Source organism: Podarcis erhardii (assembly GCF_964252035.2).
Source record: "Podarcis erhardii genome assembly, chromosome: 16".
NCBI lineage: Eukaryota > Metazoa > Chordata > Lepidosauria > Squamata > Lacertidae > Podarcis > Podarcis erhardii.
In genome coordinates this window covers 15,900,833-15,919,150 of record NC_138514.1, presented here as the reverse complement: position 1 = coordinate 15,919,150, position 18,318 = coordinate 15,900,833, and the positions used below count along the sequence as shown (strand labels likewise).

The window sequence follows — 18,318 nt, the reverse complement described above, 5'->3', positions numbered from 1 at the left end:
TTCCTGACAGTAAGAGCTGTTCGACAGTGGAATTTGCTGCCAAGGAGTGTGGTGGAGTCTCCTTCTTTGGAGGTCTTTAAGCAGAGGCTTGACAACCATATGTCAGGAGTGCTCTGATGGTGTTTCCTGCTTGGCAGGGGGTTGGACTCGATGGCCCTTGTGGTCTCTTCCAACTCTATGATTCTATGATTCCAGCTTATGTGTTCTGAACAAACCTTTCATCATAGCTGAGGTTTTTGTCTGCAAACTGCTCCAGAAGAGTCCGTTCCACCACTTGCTTTGGCGCATTGTTCTGCAGGAAGTAAACTAGGACGTGCTGAAGCCGGGGGTCATTTTGTGGTGTTGGAGTCTCTGTTGACAGTGAGTACAGCCTGGAGTATTCTTCATGGAATGCCTAATAAAGCCAAGAATTGGATTAATATCAGTCTGACAATTATGAATCCACAATGCAAGCAGTTCTTAGACTTTGAGGGACATTCTTATCAATTAGCTGCTCATGACCAACTTAAGCTGGATGTGCTGAAATTAAAGTCCTATGAAGCCAAGCAACTGCAAGGTATTGTTTTGCTCTGCAGATGACCGTCATGAGGCCTGCTCCAACCATGTCAAAGTAGCTCCTTGGAATTGGTACACAAAAGCTAGTGCCATATGATCTAGTGCAGCAATACCAAGGATTTTATTCAGCGCACAACTCCAACAACAACAGGAACAAACTGATCTCTACAATTGTTGTGATCTTTTCTGTGAACTGCCTTGAGACTCCGGGTATAGGACGGTATATAAACTCAATAAACATATTATTATTATTATTATTATTATTATTATTATTATTATTATTATTAAATGCAAGTTTTGCTTCTGACGGCAGTTGGCACTTTGGGCTGTCTGGGCTTTCAGAGGATTTCCTGAAAGATGGGCAATTTCCACCTATCCACTTTGAGACAGAAATATTTCTTGAGATGTCCAGAACCTGAGCTAGCAACACGAGTCCTCATTTGGAGACTTCTACAGCTGAGAAACAGGCTCAATGGATACCAGACAACAGATTTCTTAACAATATACATACATACATACATACATGCATGCATGCATCGTTTTATATGTTGCCTTTCCAAGGTTAAAACCACACTCAAGGTGGCTTACAACATGTAAAAAAAAACCCCGCACAATTACAAACGTAACAAAAGTAGTCATAAATAATAAATCAATCAAAAAGTACAACCAAGTCAAACAATTTGCGAATAAATCATAAGATCTAAAATAATTATACAAAAAAATCAATAAAAGCAGCAATCCCTGCCCCCCCCAAACCCCTAACAATACCCCCAAGCAGGGGAAAAAGCAGAATAGGATAAATGGTTATCTCTAGGTTCTACGTTTTCTAACTACAGGGAGAAGCCCTCCTTATGTAGAGGAAGGATGAATGAAGGAAAATCAGGATGCCACCCTCTCTAGGACTAGAAAGAAGCTTCACAAGCCAATCCAGTGCTTCCCTTGGTCATGAGAAGACCACATCTTGTAATATATATATCCAATAGCAGTAGTGGAGGGAGCTGCACTTTGAGGTAGATCCAATAAACCTCTACTCAGAGTGGAATGTTTATGCTTTAAGAGAAGCAGCAGTCTTGTTATCTCAGTGGAAGACAGATATCAAGAAGACTCCTGGGAGGAGAAACTTCAAAAATCAATGAAGACCTGCTTCCTCAAAGTGGATGGGGGAGCAAACAACGTCAGAGGATATCAACCTCCTGTGACGGAACAAATGATCTCTGCAATCAAGACATCGCAGGGCGGAAAAACGAAGTAAGGAACAGCCACATGTCATCCGTAGCCAATATTTCATTGCATTTCTCCACTGCCAAGAGGCCAATGTGTACAATAGTACCTTAACTAGCCCTGCTTCAGACCCATCCCGATCAAAGGTTTGACGGGCTTTAGCAATAGCCAGGATCACACCTTGCATGGCAGGACTGAGCATCATCTGACAGAAAGAAGAAAAAAGAAAGATGGAGAGAGGAAAAATGAAAAATGCTACACGATGAAAGAGTCGGAACAGGCAAGAGCTAAGACATGCAGAGTCCAGAGTCAGGGTTCTACCTTCTTCCATACCTGGGGTCTTCCAGATGTTTGAATTCTGAACTGCAACTCCCATCAGCCCCAACCAGTATGGCCTTGGAAGCAGCCAGTTGAAGACTGCCCTTCATGATTATTAAGTTACTTTGATTTGTTCACACATTTGTAGACACACCTCAACTTTGTGCCCCTCTACCAACTATGACTTAAGTGTCCACATTTGCGTTGAGAGGGTCTAATGAAAGATGAGCAGGAATTAAGGGCAATTAAGGGGATGCAGAGATACATCACCCAAGTCCTAACCCATGCCCGTTTCCTGTATGGGATGACATAATGTGCAGGTCCACCTACTCCACAGCAGGTTGCTAGCAACTGCCTTACTTAACCTACCAGTCCCCACTCACATGCTGAAAACCCCCAGGCCTAAAACATACTGTTCATTCAATCCGGAGACAAATATGATGGTGCTGTCGGGATTGCTTCCATGCACAGGAGAGCAGTCAAAATTTAGGACTACGTTTTCAGAATGTTATGTGGCTTCACCATCTTGGATGGCCTTGGCCTTGGATGGCAAAAAGACCTCGGTAGAGGCAAAACAGCTTTAGTATTTTTATTTTTAAGTGAGCAACCTTGGGGAGTACTTTCGTGTCAAAGAAACCAAACCACTGATGGGAAAGTCTGCAATCCTAATAACCACCATTTGGATTGTTTGAGAGACAGCTCTGGGATGTTTACTTCCAAGCACAACCCATCTGAAATGGGAAAGATGCAGCCCGCGAGGGCAGTGTCTGGCATCTTCCCTAGTTCGCAATGCCTCTGAATGAAAGATGTTCATCCCCAACATTTTTGCTTGCTGCAAAAAAGACACACAGACACATAGCTGTGTACCTCTTCATTATATCCATCTGCATCTGATCTAACTAGAATCTTTCCCACACTGGGGATATCCACTTCAGAGATCTGTGAGCTAGGTGGGGCAGAAAGCTCCATCCCCATAGCAGCCTGTGGCTCTTCTGCCTGAGTGGTGGGGTTTGCTTCTTCTGGGAGGTGCTGCACTGGTTCCTCCTCCTTTGACTGTTGCCACACAGAGATAAGAAAACAGAAAGAAATCAGAAAGGGAAATGAAAGGCAAGGCAGCAAAGCAAAAAAAGGTTCAAGCAAGAGGAGGTAGAGAGTAGAGGCATGGAAAAGGGTGGCTACAAAGGTCCGGAAGCCCAACAATTGCTATTTTCACCTTGTCAAGAGCTGCCAATCCACCAGCCTTCTCATATGCATCAGCTGTCTTGGCAATGGCTTGAGCCGTCTGTTCCTTGGCAATCATGGCATGTTCGGAGGAGAGGGAATGTGCCATCCGTTCAGAGCTGGAGGAACAAGATCTTTCTGAGAAGAGAAAAATAAGCGTAGTGCACAATTTACTCTCTATGTCCAGCAAGACATTTAGAAAAACATAGAACTAGACAAAATGTTAGAACTTGGGTCGTGCCTAGCCCTGAGCTACAGCTCAGTGTACAGCTGTACAGCTAGTGTAGGAGGGCAAAGATTTTTATTCTACCTTTTGAACAATGCTTTCAATGAACGGGACAAAAACAGCAGCCCATGTCTTATAAGTAATGCATTAATAAATCTGGAAGAATAAAAAGATAACAAGGCTGGTGCCAAGGATCATCCCCAGTGAGGGAATTCTACAGATAGCAACCAATCTGCATTACCTCTAAATGGCATGGGCTTTGGAAGAACCTCTGAAAATCATCTCAATACATGGGGCAAGTCAATATGGGAGGTAAAGTCCACACAGGGCTTCTTATAGAAATTTAAGCACCAGGACTGTCTCATCACTCTCAGCAATCCAGTAAGTCAGAGGGCTGAACAACCGGCATTGGGAGAGGCAAGCAAAAAGACTGACTGCTTTTCTCACCTTGTCCCAAGTCAGAAGAGAGGTCCTGAGACTCTGCTGGTGATGACTGATCCATCTGCGCCATCTTGCTCGACTGCTCCTCCCACTCTGCCACCTCCTGTTCAAGCCTCCAGTTGTCTTCTTGGATGTAGTGCTGGAGCTCCAGAGGCAGAGATTCCACTTCTCTCTGGGTCTGCCCATTAACATAATCTAATCAAAGGGAAAATATCCAGAAGGTGCTGGTGCTCATTTGCCCCTTGCATCCTACCTCTGAATACTTGTCGGGCTCACTATTAAACCAAGACACTTTGTGAAAGAATAGCCTACAATGAAACCTTTGTTTATTAATACTATGGGTCACCCCTACTTATCTGAGCACCTTGGATAGAAGTTGCAGACAGTTATAGAAACAGATTTGGGTTCACACACTACCCTATTGGGGCGGGGGGGGGGGCTACACATCCACGGGACGCGGTGGCACTGTGGTCTATACCACTGAGCCTCTTGGGCTTGCCAATCAGAAGGTCGGTGGTTCAAATCCCTGCGATGGAGTGATTGCTCTGTCCCAGCCCCTGCCAACCTAACAGTTTAAAAGCATGCCAATGTAAATAGATAAATTGGTATTGCTCCCACACTGACCTGGAAAGCTGCCTGTGGACAAACACCGGCTCCCTCAGCCTGAAAGTGGGATGAGCACTGCAACCTCATAGTCGTCTTTGACTGGACTTAACGATCCAGGGGTTCTTTACCTTTTACACATCCACACACCTACTGCTAAGGCTCAAAATGCAAATGATGTATAAAGGGACCTAGGGAAAGCCCCAACTCCTCCCAAACCATTAGCTCCTAATTTATTACTCCTCTGCTCTGTCAACCCATCAATGCCTGGAGGATTCTTTCAGCTTCTTATCAATCCTTATGCTTATCCTGGTCCATATCTACATTTAAATTGGGGTAGGGTTGGAATGGAACTTTATTAAGATGATCTCTTGTGTTGCCTTTTGATCCAGAACAATCCTGAACGGGAGATACAAATAAACTGAAGCTGCTTCTATCCCAAACACGCACCACTGTTTTGGGGTTTAGAGCCAGTATAGTTAAAGAATGTCAGAAGCAGGACCTGAGAGACCAGGATTCAGAACCCAGCTGGACCATGAAGATCAACTGGGTTATCTCGGGCCAGTTACTAGGTCTCTCAGCCTAATCCCTCTCACAGGGTTGTTGTGAGGTTAAAAATGGAAGGATGAGCACTATATAGGACACCCGGAGCTCCTTATAGCAAAGATGGGGGATGCATGTAGGAAGTAGGGAAAATAAAATACCTCATTTCAATCCAAGTGGCACCCAATGATGGTTTCCAACCGTCAGCATTCAGGGCAAAGACGGTGAGAGGTGGTGAGAGATCAGCTGGACTACTTAGGTGTGCTTCACACCGCCTCCCAAACCCCAATGGACTAGATGTATTTTCAGTGTTCCAGAGAAAAGGAGGAAGATGCCATGAGAGATGGCAATGGTCAACTGCTTGCCTGCATGTTCTTTACTTGTTCATCTTTTTACCCTGCACAAGCTAATTTTCTAGACTGCTCCAGAAGACAGGTATCTGAATAGAGCATATCATCAACCTGAAGGAAGAATGTGCTGGGCTAAGCCAAAATCTCTGTCTCCATATGGATGTTGGCTGTTACTTTGGCCCAGTTAGGATCACTCTCAGCACTCACTCCTGCATTGCAGAAGGAGGTAAAGACATCCTCTCTCTCGTGATTTCAAACAGCATTAAATGCAGGCTAGACATCTTACACTCCAGTACTGTACCCTTTTTACTGTACCATTTCTATACACAACTAGATGCGTCTAGAAAAACAGTTGCTTAGAAGAGATCACTTAGCCCAAAACCCAAGTCCCTACATACCTTCCTATACAATCAAGAATCAACCATGAGCCACAAGCAGGGACTGGGTGCATTGCAGAAAAGTGCTTACAGAACCAATAGCTCAAGATCACTGATACAAGTAAGCATTTCAAAGTCCTTACCAGCAGCAGCAAAGTGTGGTAGCTTTTTATTTATGTACATCAGGCAGTAGGCACTGGCATTCCTCAGGCCTCCAAAAGAGTCCCTCTCCAGTTCTTCCCAAGATGACTCTGTCACAGAGATGTCATTATACTTGAGCCAGCTTTTTCGGGGCTGGTTGTAGATGTAGGCCCAGTAATGGCCAGCGTTGGCCTGGCCTTCATGGACCAAGACAGCATGCAAGTGGTAAGGGACCTGCAAAATATGCACACACATACACAACAGGCTTATTTTTAGCAGGTGAAGTAACATGACCTCAGGCCAGATTCAGCCAGGCACATTCCCAGCTGTTGTGCCTGTTAAGAACTATCCATTCATACAATCCTGGCTTCACACAGAGAGGAACAGATTATTTTCTTCCCAGAGTAATATGGTTTTAGTTGGCAGAAAGCAGTGCTTCAGAGTCACTGTGACAAGTGTGAACTTTAAGGGTCAAAGCCCGACTACCCAGAAATCACTTGGCAGATTGACACAGAGGATTACAAACCATTTATTGGAAAAAAAACCAAGATTATACAACGTAACTCCACTAATATGGTGGCAGAATCTTGAAACCCAAGCCTTTTAAGATGAGGAGCCAAGAGGCAGGCACTGTATAATCCAGAACACACCCAGCATTTGATTCATTACGTGCTGAAGGAAAAGAGCAGAAACACCTCTAAGCATGAAAGAAGCAGCGGTCCTAGTAATGTATTTTGAAGGGATAAGGAGAGAAAACTGAACCAACTCCACCAGTTATTAATATTTACAACAGCATCTACAGCTCACTGAAACAAGTACAGGAAATAGTGTAAGGTAGAAAAATGGAAAGTGCCTGTGTCTGAGAACAAGTTTTAATGAATCCCATTAGCAATACCATTCCACAGCAAGGTAATTTCATTATTTGCAGGATATCATATAGTAAAAAAGTAAAAGACTTGACCCCCGGACAAGCCCACTCTTTTTTAAGCCTATACATATATTGCAGCGTGTGTGTGCGTGTGTGTGTGTGTGTGTGTGTGTGTGTGCATATGTGCATTGCTTTTATGTATAATTTTTTAAATTGACACCATTACTCCCCTTGTAAACTACCGTTGTTTTTTGTTTTTCTTCTGGTCTATGACCGTAATAAATTAATTTCATTTCATTTCATATAGAATCCAAACGCCTGCTTGAAAAGGCTGGGTTTTAGTAAACTAGTTTTACGTGGACAGATCAGAGAATTACTTTAGGTTCAACAACAGCAGATATGCCCCATCTCCCAATAAGATGATATTGCTTTCAAGAAAACTATAAATGAACTCAATTAACAGCATGCACTGCCAGCATGTACCAGTGCTAGCACAAGAACAGAAAAACATAATCTCAATGAAAAGACAAAATATCTTACCTGATGAAGCAAAGGATCTGAGTACATCTGGTCAATAGATTGGGAAAGCAGTGCAATAGAAGCATTCAGGTCTGGTAATCAAAACAATTCAATACTTATGTTTGATCTTGCGTTAACTGTTAAGCATTTCTAGGACACAGACAACACAAATATCTACCCACATTCAAATCCATGCACTGCTGCATGACAGGTAGTTTCTTGCTGCCTTGAAGGAGGCACTGGTGCACCCATTCTTTGAAAGTTCTCCCTGGACCTGGACAATCTTAATAACTCTAAGCCCACATGCCTCGTTCCTTAGGGAAGTGATTAACAGGGAGGGGCCTCTCAACTCCAGACATTCTTGGAAGAAACTGATTATCTAGAAGACCCACTCCAGCCTGAAATTAGGCCTTCATCAGAAGAAAGATGGAGAAGTGCAGCTCTGTTGATTCTCCTCAATCTCTCAGTGGCTTTTGATACTACTAACCACACCATTCTTCAAGAGCAGCTTCAGAGAATGACGTTGGAAGCATTGATTTACAGTAGTTCAGCTCCTATTTCCAAAACTCTATTCACACAAAGGTACCGGGTGATGATTTCGCCCAAGCATTTGACTAAAGGAGTGCCCTTGGTTCAGCTGCTGTAGCTTTGTTAGCATATTGTCCATTTTCACATTTACTGTATTTGAATGTCACATCCCACTCTGGGATTGGGTGAATAATGAAGAATGGGTTAGAAATTACTTCCATTTATAAAGAAAATAATCATGAAAATTGCCAAGGCTATTGATGTTTTGTAAAGAATACGGTTACCTGCAGAAGTCTCAATTGCTGTGGAGGTTTAATAGACTAAAGTGTGCAGGCAGATTAAGAGCAGGCTGCATTTAAAGTATTTATTTCTTGCCTTTCAGCAGGTCTCTAAAGCAGCTGATAATCAAGTGAAAACTGCATCACATATAATAGGATACAGGCTCCTCCAGCTCAGAGTCTGCATCCTACAATATGCCAACACTTACTAAGCTTTCAAACGTCAAATGAAGCAAGCAGGTGAAATAACTGAATTTAGAATAAGCATGTTTCCATGAAAGTTGACACTGTTTATTTTGCATTGGCATGGGGCAGAGAATGAACAGCCCTGAACATACCCAATGAAAGTCAGTGACTCTAGCTCCAACTGAAAGTTGTTGTTAATTTCTGTCCACCTTTCACCATAAGCTCCCAGGACCATTTAAAATACAGTGGTGCCCCGCAAGACGAATGCCTCGCAAGATGAAAAACTCGCTAGACAAAAGAGTTTTCCGTCTTTTGAGGTGCTTTGCAAGACGAATTTCCCTATGGGCTTGTTTCGCAAGACGAAAACGTCTTGCGAGTTCTTGCGAGTTCTTTCCCTTTCCCTCCCCTTTTTCTAATCCGCTAAGACGCTAATAGTGCTAATCCCCTAAGCCGCTAATAGGGGTGCTTCGCAAGACGAAAAAACCACAAGACGAAGAGACTCGCGGAACGAATTAATTTCGTCTTGCAAGGCACCACTGTACAGTAAAAGCTTACAATTTAAAAAACAAAAAACAAACGCAATACAGTGGTACCTTGGTTCTCAAACTCAATCCATTCTGAAAGTCCATTCGACTTCCAAAACATTCAAAAACCAAGGTGTGGCTTCTGATTGGCTGATTAGCCCCAGAAACGATACCGACAGCCAAAATGGGTGTTTGGCTTCCAAAAAGCATTTGCAAACTGGAATACTTCCAGGTTTGTGGCGTTTGGGAGCCGATTTATTTGTCAACTAAGCCATTCGGGAACCAAGGTACCACTGTAATAGGGAGGGCACTATCTGGGCCCAGACCTTTTATGTCTTGTTCAACCTCTTCTCTCCATCGTTGCAGGCAGGCCACAACAAGACTTATTTCATCCTTTGTGATCTCACGAGGGACATGGCCTTCTGGCACCTTCACAGGAAGTCTGGGAAACTGGAGGGGTTTGTTGTTTGGTTCCTGGTGAGATGTGGCATTTTCAGCTTGTGTTACTGTCACCCTATTAAGAGAAGGATAGAAAGATAATCAATGCTACAGTTCCCAGCAAATGGAAACCAACACTTCTCTGAACTCAGCAGCCACCTAATGAGCTATAGTATGATGCTTTTTTGGCCAAAGACCCCCCCCAAAAGAAGCGTACATCAAGTTACAACAATTTGAATCGCTGACATGTTATTTTTCTCATTTTAAATCAACCCCGATAGAAAACCAACCTCTGTCAGAATGGCATCACTCAGCTTTCAACCAAGTCCTTCATTGGAAATATCAAAGCAAGGAAATGGAAAGGATATATAAAAGGATCCCAAGATTTCTGGAGTCAAGGTGAGGCTGCAAATGATATCTTAAGAAAATCAGTTCTTTACCTGCTTTGCGTTGGAGGAGTCTCTGAAGTTTGGCATTCAGCTACTGGTGTCAAGTCTTGAGTGCAGGGGGCAGCCCCAGGCAGCCTAGTACCTGCAAATTCAAGAACATACTGCAGCATGTCTGGCAAAGGGAAGCGGCTGGCACCAGAACCGTATCTTGTGTACCTAAAGAGAATTATGACATGTTATTTATATCCTACTTTATAAAAACACCAATTAAGTTTATTGAATCCCTGTATACTTTAAATTATTCTAACGGGATCAAAGCTACAATAGTTATTTAAGGAAGCATTAGCGACCAATTGGGCTTTCCCTTTAAATATCTGGCATATGCCCAAGTACTACTGTAAATCTAATTTAAATTTTAACTACCAAGAAAAACTGCATGATAAACTACCACTGAAAGTTGGATTCTATAACGTCAGGCATAATAACCCAAGAAGGAAGAGGCATCTGTTTGTAGGCCTTTCTAAAAGTCAGTCAACATGCATAGAGACCACTTCCTTGAACATAAGATGGCCCCCAAAACAAGCAGTGTTAATTAGTGCAGTATTTGCCTATATTACCCAACAGTAATATAAAGTAAAAGTTATTGTTCATGGTGGAATGCCAAGGACCAGTTAAGGAACTTATTGTGTCTCAACTACAAGCCACTGTTACTCAGCCATGAGAAGCTTAACAGCCAAGCCTTCAATCCATGTCCTTGTGTGTATGTGTGTATCCAATGCTGGATAAAAGCTTGCCCTCTTCAGGTAATTTGCTTTGGACACATCCAGCAGCTATAATAAATGTGGCTAGATAGAAGCAGTATGTAGTCATATAACCCTTTGTGGGCTGGAGAATAGGGAGAAGTCATAGAAAGCTTTTCCTTGCCACTCTGAGAGATCACTGAAATGACTGGAGAGATGTGGAGGCTCCCGCCAAGATTGCACTCACAGATCCCAAACTGAGTGAAAAACACACCAGTCCAATGCGTTCATATTAATTACATGTGGGGAAAGGTGATATAGACACTGCTGCTCTAATCATGGACTGACCACCATACATAACAGTCTGAATATGGAAACATGAAGTTTTGTAGTTCGAAAGCTGACCACCTACCTTTCCAATTTCTGTTGTAGAACCGTTATCTGATTCTTCAGTTTCTTGATCTCTTCTCTTTTGGCTTGAACAAGCTTTTTGTTACCATACAGGAACCTAAAGGAGAAACACTTATTTGTGTGGTCTCTTTTTCTAGCATCAATCCTCCCATTCAAAAGTACACATGAATCATTATGAAGACTGATGCAGTCATGCCAATATTACTCTAGCAGGCCTTGAGGGTAAAGTCTGATGCTCTGAGCTTTTGCATATGATACTACCAGTTAACATCTCACCTGTCCATATAAATTATCTGTGGAAATTCTAGCTTGTTGTGTATCTTCTCTGGCTGCCCAAGCGACTGATTGAACTCAAAACGGGAAAGTTCAAAAGTCAACACGGGAGGAAGTTTTGTAAACCAGCGCTGGAACACACAAAAAACGGTTTTAGGACAGGAGAAGGATACTAGACTTTCTTCACGTAATTTTCAAGCAGGACTTAATTACAGAAAATATGTAAGACACCAGAGATCTCACCATATCTATCGACCATAGGAAGTCATGCGCCATACCCAGGGGGGAGGGGCGATCAATGTATGTTATTTTGTACATTTAGTTATAAGCTATTTCTGAATACTGATTTTAAAGTCAAGCTGAGCCCACCTTAAATTGCTGGGTGTGTACAAAGGCTTAATGTTACAGAGCAACCCAAACAAGTCTTACAATCACAACTAAAAACTGCCAAGTCGGAAACTGTTTCAAATAGACACTGAGCAGAAGAGTTTTCTAGCTGCTGATATTAAAATCCACAATGGAAATATCCTGCCAATGGTTCCATCTTCAAAGCTTTTAATAGCCTTCTGGCATCTAGAGCTAGACAAAGCTTGCACGATAAAAAATAAATAAATCACACCTTCTGTTTAGAGCTATTTGTAATTAGTTGGCCTGATACACTTTTTAAAAGTTATCCTAGTTGCCACAACTTTTACCTTGGCAGTTGAATGTAACATAGGGACATTTTAAAAAAAAATTCTATGTTTCTTAAAAAGCAATCCTTATTCTTTAATCCTACAAAAGCTGATAATTTAACTATAGACAAGAAAGCAGAACTGACTCCTATTAACTGAACAGGGTGAGAGCATTCCTGACTATTCCCAACACATCAGCCTCCTAAAGCCTTCTTCGCAATGTGAACAGAAAGGTTCCGATTTAAGATGCAGTTCTAAGATGGCTGGAGATATACAAAAAAGACTTAAAGGGTTAAGTAAAAAATTGCCTCTGGCTAAGATTTTTGCTTTTAAGCTTCCTGGGATCCTAAACTACGGAGCTGAAATCACTCAAGATGATTTGCCTTACAGTGAAGCCCTGGGAGATTAGGTGGATAATTTAGAAAACCTGACATTATTTTCAACATAGAGCCAATCAGCTCTATCAAGGAACATCATATGCTGCAGAAGAAAGTACCAATATTGCACAGATGGACCTTAAACAGCAGCAGAGTCTCCTTTCATTCAACTGCCTGCCAGAATGCAAAACTTTATTTTTCCTTCTTTGCCCTGTGTTCATAAACAATTCTTATAAATAGAGATGCTTTAGGTAGTTTAAAGTAGTTCTGAACAGCTTTCAAATATGTCTAAGCAGCATATGATTGGGTCATGATTTAAATCAAAAAGCAGAAAGAGCAAGATAGGTGGAGGCAGAAGATTTTTTTATTTTTTTAGGATGAAAATGAAAAGTGTAGTGTACACGAAGAGGGAAAAGATGAATTACAAAAAAAAAGCATACCATATAGTTAAGAACTGTACTTTTACCCTCCGAAAATATGGAGGCAGTGGTTCCTCCCTACTCGGGTACGGGTAGGCTTCAACAGAAAGAGAAACACTTTATCACACTTACACATAATAAGCAGACCCTTTTACTGCAAGGTAAATGCTGGACGGGTTATGTGGGAAGTCAGCAATTATACAACCCAGGCATGCTAGCTTTGATGAACATGTCAGCCACGAAATACTGTACACTTAACTATTCCCACGTAAAATGTGAGCTTCACAATACTCTTTACAATTTCTCATTTGGGATCATGTTTGTCTTTTCTCTGTTGCCTGTAAGTAAAATTGATGAATCGTGTAGAACTAACCTCTTGCCCATACTTCACTGACTGATTAGATGACGACGGTTCAGTCTCCCCCTCTACCATGGCGCCTTCCAAACATCCATGCAAGTTCTTATAACCATTTACCTGCAGGGGGTACTGGCCAAATGTCTCTATTTTGGAAAAGGTCTTGCCTGAACATGAAAGGAGAAAAGTCAAAAGCCAGCTTTTCATAAAACCAAGCACACACCAGAATATCTCTTTACAGATATATCTAGATATTGCAAAGAGGTTTTTATTAAAGCTAAGCCAAACAAGGGTTTTGTTTTTTTTCAACTGACTGGTCAATATAAACATATTACAGTTTTTAATAAGCCTTCAGCACAGTGTAATGGCTCTATAGATTTTGCTGGGAGCTGCCCAGAGTGGCTGGGGCAACCCAGTAAGATGAGTGGCATATAAATAATAAAATAATAATTCTTATTCTTTCTTACTTTTTCCTGATTTAGGGCCAATATTAATAACAAATTTGGGAATATTGCAAGTATTCCTTACATTCTCATCGCATGTGGATGACATATGAGGATACAGTGGTGCCTCGCAAGACGAAAAGAATCCGTTCCGCGATTCTCTTCGTCTAGCGGTTTTTTCGTCTTGCGAAGCAAGCCCATCGACGGCTTAGCGGATTAGCGCTATTAGCGGCTTAGCGGATAAGCAGATAAGCGGCTTAGAAAAAGGGGGGGGGAGGAGAAAAAAAAAGTCGGAAAAACTCGCAAGACATTTTCGTCTTGCGAAACGAGCCCACAGGAAATTCGTTTTGCAAAGCACCTCCAAAACGGAAAACCCTTTCGTCTAGCGGGTTTTTGTCTTGCGAGGCATTCGTCTTGCAGTGCACCACTGTATTAGTTTTGTATTTTTTGGTAATATATATATATATATTTTTGGTAATAGTCAAGATTAGTGATAGTTCTCTCGTGAACATATAAACTTCCTAGTGATGCAGTTCACCGAACCTTCCAAGGCAGGGAGACTCACACATTTCTGCATATGAGTGAACAGCATGCATGACTGCTTGCTTCAGAATTTAAGAAGTAGAAATCTACAAGAACAAAATATTGCTGTGAACCCACCGTCAATTCCTTGGAGTGCTCCTGCTCAAGGCTCTAGCCCTTGGAAAGGATATTCATAACCATGGTAATTGAGCACTTTCATTAATTTCAATAGTAAGCTAATGTGGATATTTAAATGTCCCACTACTGACATAAGAGGGAGCTGCAAATGCTTAATTTTGCTTGGACTGCGGCCAAAACAGACCTATCTGCAACAGTGCCCAGATAGAGTCCAGCTAAGGACACAAATCAATGTAAAGAGGATTAAATTAACACCCTTCTACCTTACCTTCATGAATACCTTCAGTAAGGAAAGTTCCATAAAAAAGCTGAACCATTGGGTTCTCAGATTTGTCCTGTGAGTTACCACTGCAGAAATCAATCAATCAAATAAAGACATGACAAATTCATTGGACTCAGGAATGCAAAGTGTTTTTTTAAATAAAATAAAATAAAAACCAAGGCTTTTATCAACAATCCTTAGGTGCCTGAAAATGGAATAAAATGACAGGTGGCCTGTATAAAAGGACAGGGGATATGAACTTGAAATATGCAGTTATCAGTTTGTTAGAAAACTATGGTTTAGGCCTAGGTCCCACTCAGACAGGAGACCTTTGCCAAGGCTGCAGATGATGGAATCATGTGATGGAATGTTCCTCTATATAACAGATACCATGCTCCACCCAAAACTAGTGTGTTACCAAGGAGGGCAGGCTAGAACTGTTCTCCCCAAATGAACCAGTCTTCTACAGGCAGGGAATTCGTCCCCCTCCCCCGTGAGAAAGCATTTCATCCCGTGAGCTTTCTCCTGTAGTCTAAAGTGACATAGCCCAGAATATTCAGAGCCTCAAACACTGTTTCAGATACTCACATTCTGCCATACTGACTCTAGCTATTATGAAAATGATGCTTCCCAAGTTTCAACAGACAGTTTAGCTACAAAAGCCAACTATGTCAAGTTCCTAGAGTCATAGGAAGTTGAACAGGGAGCTATTAATATGGGCAACTTACATGATTTGGAATGCCCCATTTGCTTAGAAAGTTTATCATGTATTGAAATATGAACTAGAGCTTCTTGCTTAATTCAAGATGTCTTCCCCACCACCTAAACAAGCTGCAGCACATGGTAGGAAATATTGCTATAATCTCACAATGTTAAATGCTACCCTATTCTCCATGGAAAGAAGGAAAGGGTATTCAATGATGTGTCATATACCAAACTTATTGTTCAACTAAAGTTTCTCCAGACTCACTTAACATTCACAGCCAGCTGAAAAGCATCCTCCAACCAATCCAGAAGTTTGTGGGTGAACTCGCTCACATCTTGCTAGAAGAAAGACAAGACACTTAATGCCAAAATGCTAATTACCAGCAAGTTTAGTCTGTTGTTTTTAGCAACTACTGTTTTTGCATTGTGTTTGCAACAGAACCCACTGTTCCTATTCTTGTGAGCTGTAACACAGAGACTGACTGAATACATGCATAAATAGAGGCATTTCAAAGCACATATGCACAGGAAGAGCCATCAGACTAATGCAGAATGCGGCAGCTAGACTGGTGAATGGGAGTGACCACCAAGACCATATAACACTGGTCCTAAAAGAACTACATTGGCTCCCAGTAGGTTTCCGAGCACAATTCAAAGTGTTGGTGCTGACCTTTAAAGCCCTAAACAGCCTTGGCCCAGTATACCTGAAGGAGTGTCTCCACCCCCATCGTTCAGCCCAGACACTGAGGTCCAGTGCCGAGGGCCTTCTGGCAGTTCCCTCACTGCAAGAAGTGAGATTAAGGGAACCAGGCAGAGGGCCTTCTTGGTGGTGGTGCCCGCCCTGTGTACCACCCTTCCATCAGATGTCAAGGAAATAAACAACTATCTGACTTTTAGAAGACATCTGAAGGCAGCCCTGTTTAGGAAAGTTTTTAATGTTTGATGTTTTATCGTGTTTTTAATATTCCACTGGGAGCCGCCGAGAGTGGCTGGGAAACCCAGCCAGATGGGTGGGTTATAAATAATAAAATTTTTATTTTCATCACCATAATCATCACCACACTAGTTAGCTACACACAAACCACTCTGATCTTTTAGAAGAGGCCAACTAAATTTTGACAAGGCTTTCTTCAAGCACAAGCAAATAGGTCCGAGATGATTCCCAGAATCCTCATAAGGTAATAGCTGGGAAAGGGGGAAGACAAAGGGAAGCCTCCTGCCCCAAGCCACTTTAAGCATGTCTTCATTGTGGGGCACAGGGACTAGAAAACATCCCATCTATGATGTAGGAAGAGAGGTTGAGATGCCTCTGCTATGTTTTAAAGTCACACACCCACTTTATAGATCACAATCAAGGTTGGTGGCACAATTAGCCTAATTACCTGCTGCTCCTCAGGTGAACTGAACGCACATCTGAGACGGTCCAGGGCTGCAGAAGGGTCTACAAATTTACAGGGTGTTCCCAGCATTAAAGCAAAGAGATACTGAAGTTCCTGCATGAACGCGATGTTCCTCTTTTTCTGAATGAAAAAGCACAATGAATTGCAGAAATGACAACCTGAGCAATCCATTGTAACAGGAGCTAGCATTTTACCAACAGAAACAGCACAGAGGTCAAGATTGCTGATGGCAAAGAAAAGGACAAGTACTGGGAAGCTGCCCATTTAGTACTCAGGGCAATATTCAAGGAGGCTGAGAGGTTTGGAAACATTGAAAGTAAGCAGTTAGAGAAAGCCTAATGTATTACAATGCAAAAATGTTTAAGAATATTCATACACAGTCCCTTACTCTGCCTGAAATAATAAACTAGATATTGAAGAAAGCATGATACCAGCTGTGGCAAAACAAACCAGCCTCAAACTCTGATGAAGTCTGAAGCCAGTTTCAAACCAAGTACATGTTTTAGATTCATAAACTTATCAAAATCAGCCAGGTTCATTCTAATTTTAGACAGTACAACTACAAGAAAATGAGCAACCTGCCCTTGTTCAGACAGCACTTACGCTTTGGCTTTGACAATTTTCCAGTACACTCTCTGGAAGGGAGTAGCTAAGAACCAACCGGCGGAATTCTGGCAGCTGGAAGAGAGACTGACAAAAACCCTTAAATTAAACCACTGCCTCATCTGATCAAAGCAAGACTGTAATTGGATCTCAGTTCAGAACACAACACTCTTTGTAGGCCAGCGTTCATGATAAGTTCAAAGGCTATGCGTTTCCTACACATTTTTTGATGTCACAGAAGCATGTACACTGTGCAGAGACAAACTGCTGCTCTGAAGTAGACCTTAATCATTGTAACAGAAAGATGTTGGCATGTGCTCAGCTCTCCCACTAAAGCCAGTGAAACATACAAAGCACTCCCAATCCTACTGACTTTTAGAAGATATCTGAAGGCAGCCCTCTTTAGGGAGGTTTTTAATGTTTGATGTTGTATTGTGCTTTTAATTCTGTTGGGAGCTGCCCAAAGTGGCTGGGGAAACCCAGCCAGGTGGGCGGGGTATAAATAATAAATACTTAAATTATTATTATTAATTATTATTATTACTATTATTACTGGATCCCATGGCAAATAGGCATCGGAGAGAGCTTGACACCATTTGCTCCCATAAGGCGGTCAGGGTCTCTCTCTCTCACACACCAACTCTTATATTAAAAAGTAAAAGGTAAAAGGTAAAGGTACCCCTGCCCGTACGGGCCAGTCGTGTCCGACTCTAGGGTTGTGTGCTCATCTCGCTCTAGAGGCCGTGAGCTGGCGCCGTCCGAAGACACTTCCGGGTCACATGGCCAGCGTGACGAAGCTGCAGCTGGCGAACCGGCACCAGCGCAGCACACGGAAACACCGTTTACCTTCCCGCTATAAAGCGGTCCCTATTTATCTACTTGCACTTAAGAGTGCTTTCGAACTGCTAGGTGGGCAGAAGCTGGGACCGAACGACGGGAGCTCACCCCGCCGCAGGGATTTGAACCGCCGACCATACGATCGGCAAGTCCTAGGCACTGAGGTTTTACCCACAGCGCCACCCGCATCCCTGTATTAAAAAGTACTGCCCAACTACCATGGATCCCTGTTAGAATGAGTGTGCAGTACCCTCTGCATCCCACCCCCATTATAAGACAAGTCTCTGGCAGAATCCTGGCTTTTCCTGATGTGCCATATATGTGGCACCTAGAATTCAAACACCAATTGGTAAATTGCAAGTGGAAGCCATAATAATGCTTACCTGTTTTTCACACATCACACCATAGGTATTAAATACATAGGTATTAAAGA

The 18,318-nt window shown here is 42.3% G+C and overlaps 1 protein-coding gene across 1 annotated transcript in view; it reads right to left on the bottom strand.

The window, feature by feature from the left end:
- Positions 1 to 18,318, bottom strand: part of USP28 (ubiquitin specific peptidase 28) — a 33,228-nt gene that overhangs the window by 6,677 nt on the left and 8,233 nt on the right. Inside the window, exons 6-21 of the mRNA XM_081844373.1 lie at positions 17,049 to 17,135; positions 16,428 to 16,565; positions 15,311 to 15,384; positions 14,347 to 14,426; positions 12,994 to 13,142; positions 11,154 to 11,281; positions 10,879 to 10,974; positions 9,778 to 9,942; positions 9,226 to 9,413; positions 7,405 to 7,475; positions 5,999 to 6,230; positions 3,989 to 4,177; positions 3,308 to 3,453; positions 2,962 to 3,147; positions 1,886 to 1,981; positions 216 to 394 (exon numbers count right to left, since the gene is read on the bottom strand). Of these exons, the coding sequence (XP_081700499.1) occupies positions 216 to 394; positions 1,886 to 1,981; positions 2,962 to 3,147; positions 3,308 to 3,453; positions 3,989 to 4,177; positions 5,999 to 6,230; positions 7,405 to 7,475; positions 9,226 to 9,413; positions 9,778 to 9,942; positions 10,879 to 10,974; positions 11,154 to 11,281; positions 12,994 to 13,142; positions 14,347 to 14,426; positions 15,311 to 15,384; positions 16,428 to 16,565; positions 17,049 to 17,135 (2,204 nt within the window). The remainder of the gene's footprint in view (positions 1 to 215; positions 395 to 1,885; positions 1,982 to 2,961; positions 3,148 to 3,307; positions 3,454 to 3,988; positions 4,178 to 5,998; positions 6,231 to 7,404; positions 7,476 to 9,225; positions 9,414 to 9,777; positions 9,943 to 10,878; positions 10,975 to 11,153; positions 11,282 to 12,993; positions 13,143 to 14,346; positions 14,427 to 15,310; positions 15,385 to 16,427; positions 16,566 to 17,048; positions 17,136 to 18,318) is intronic.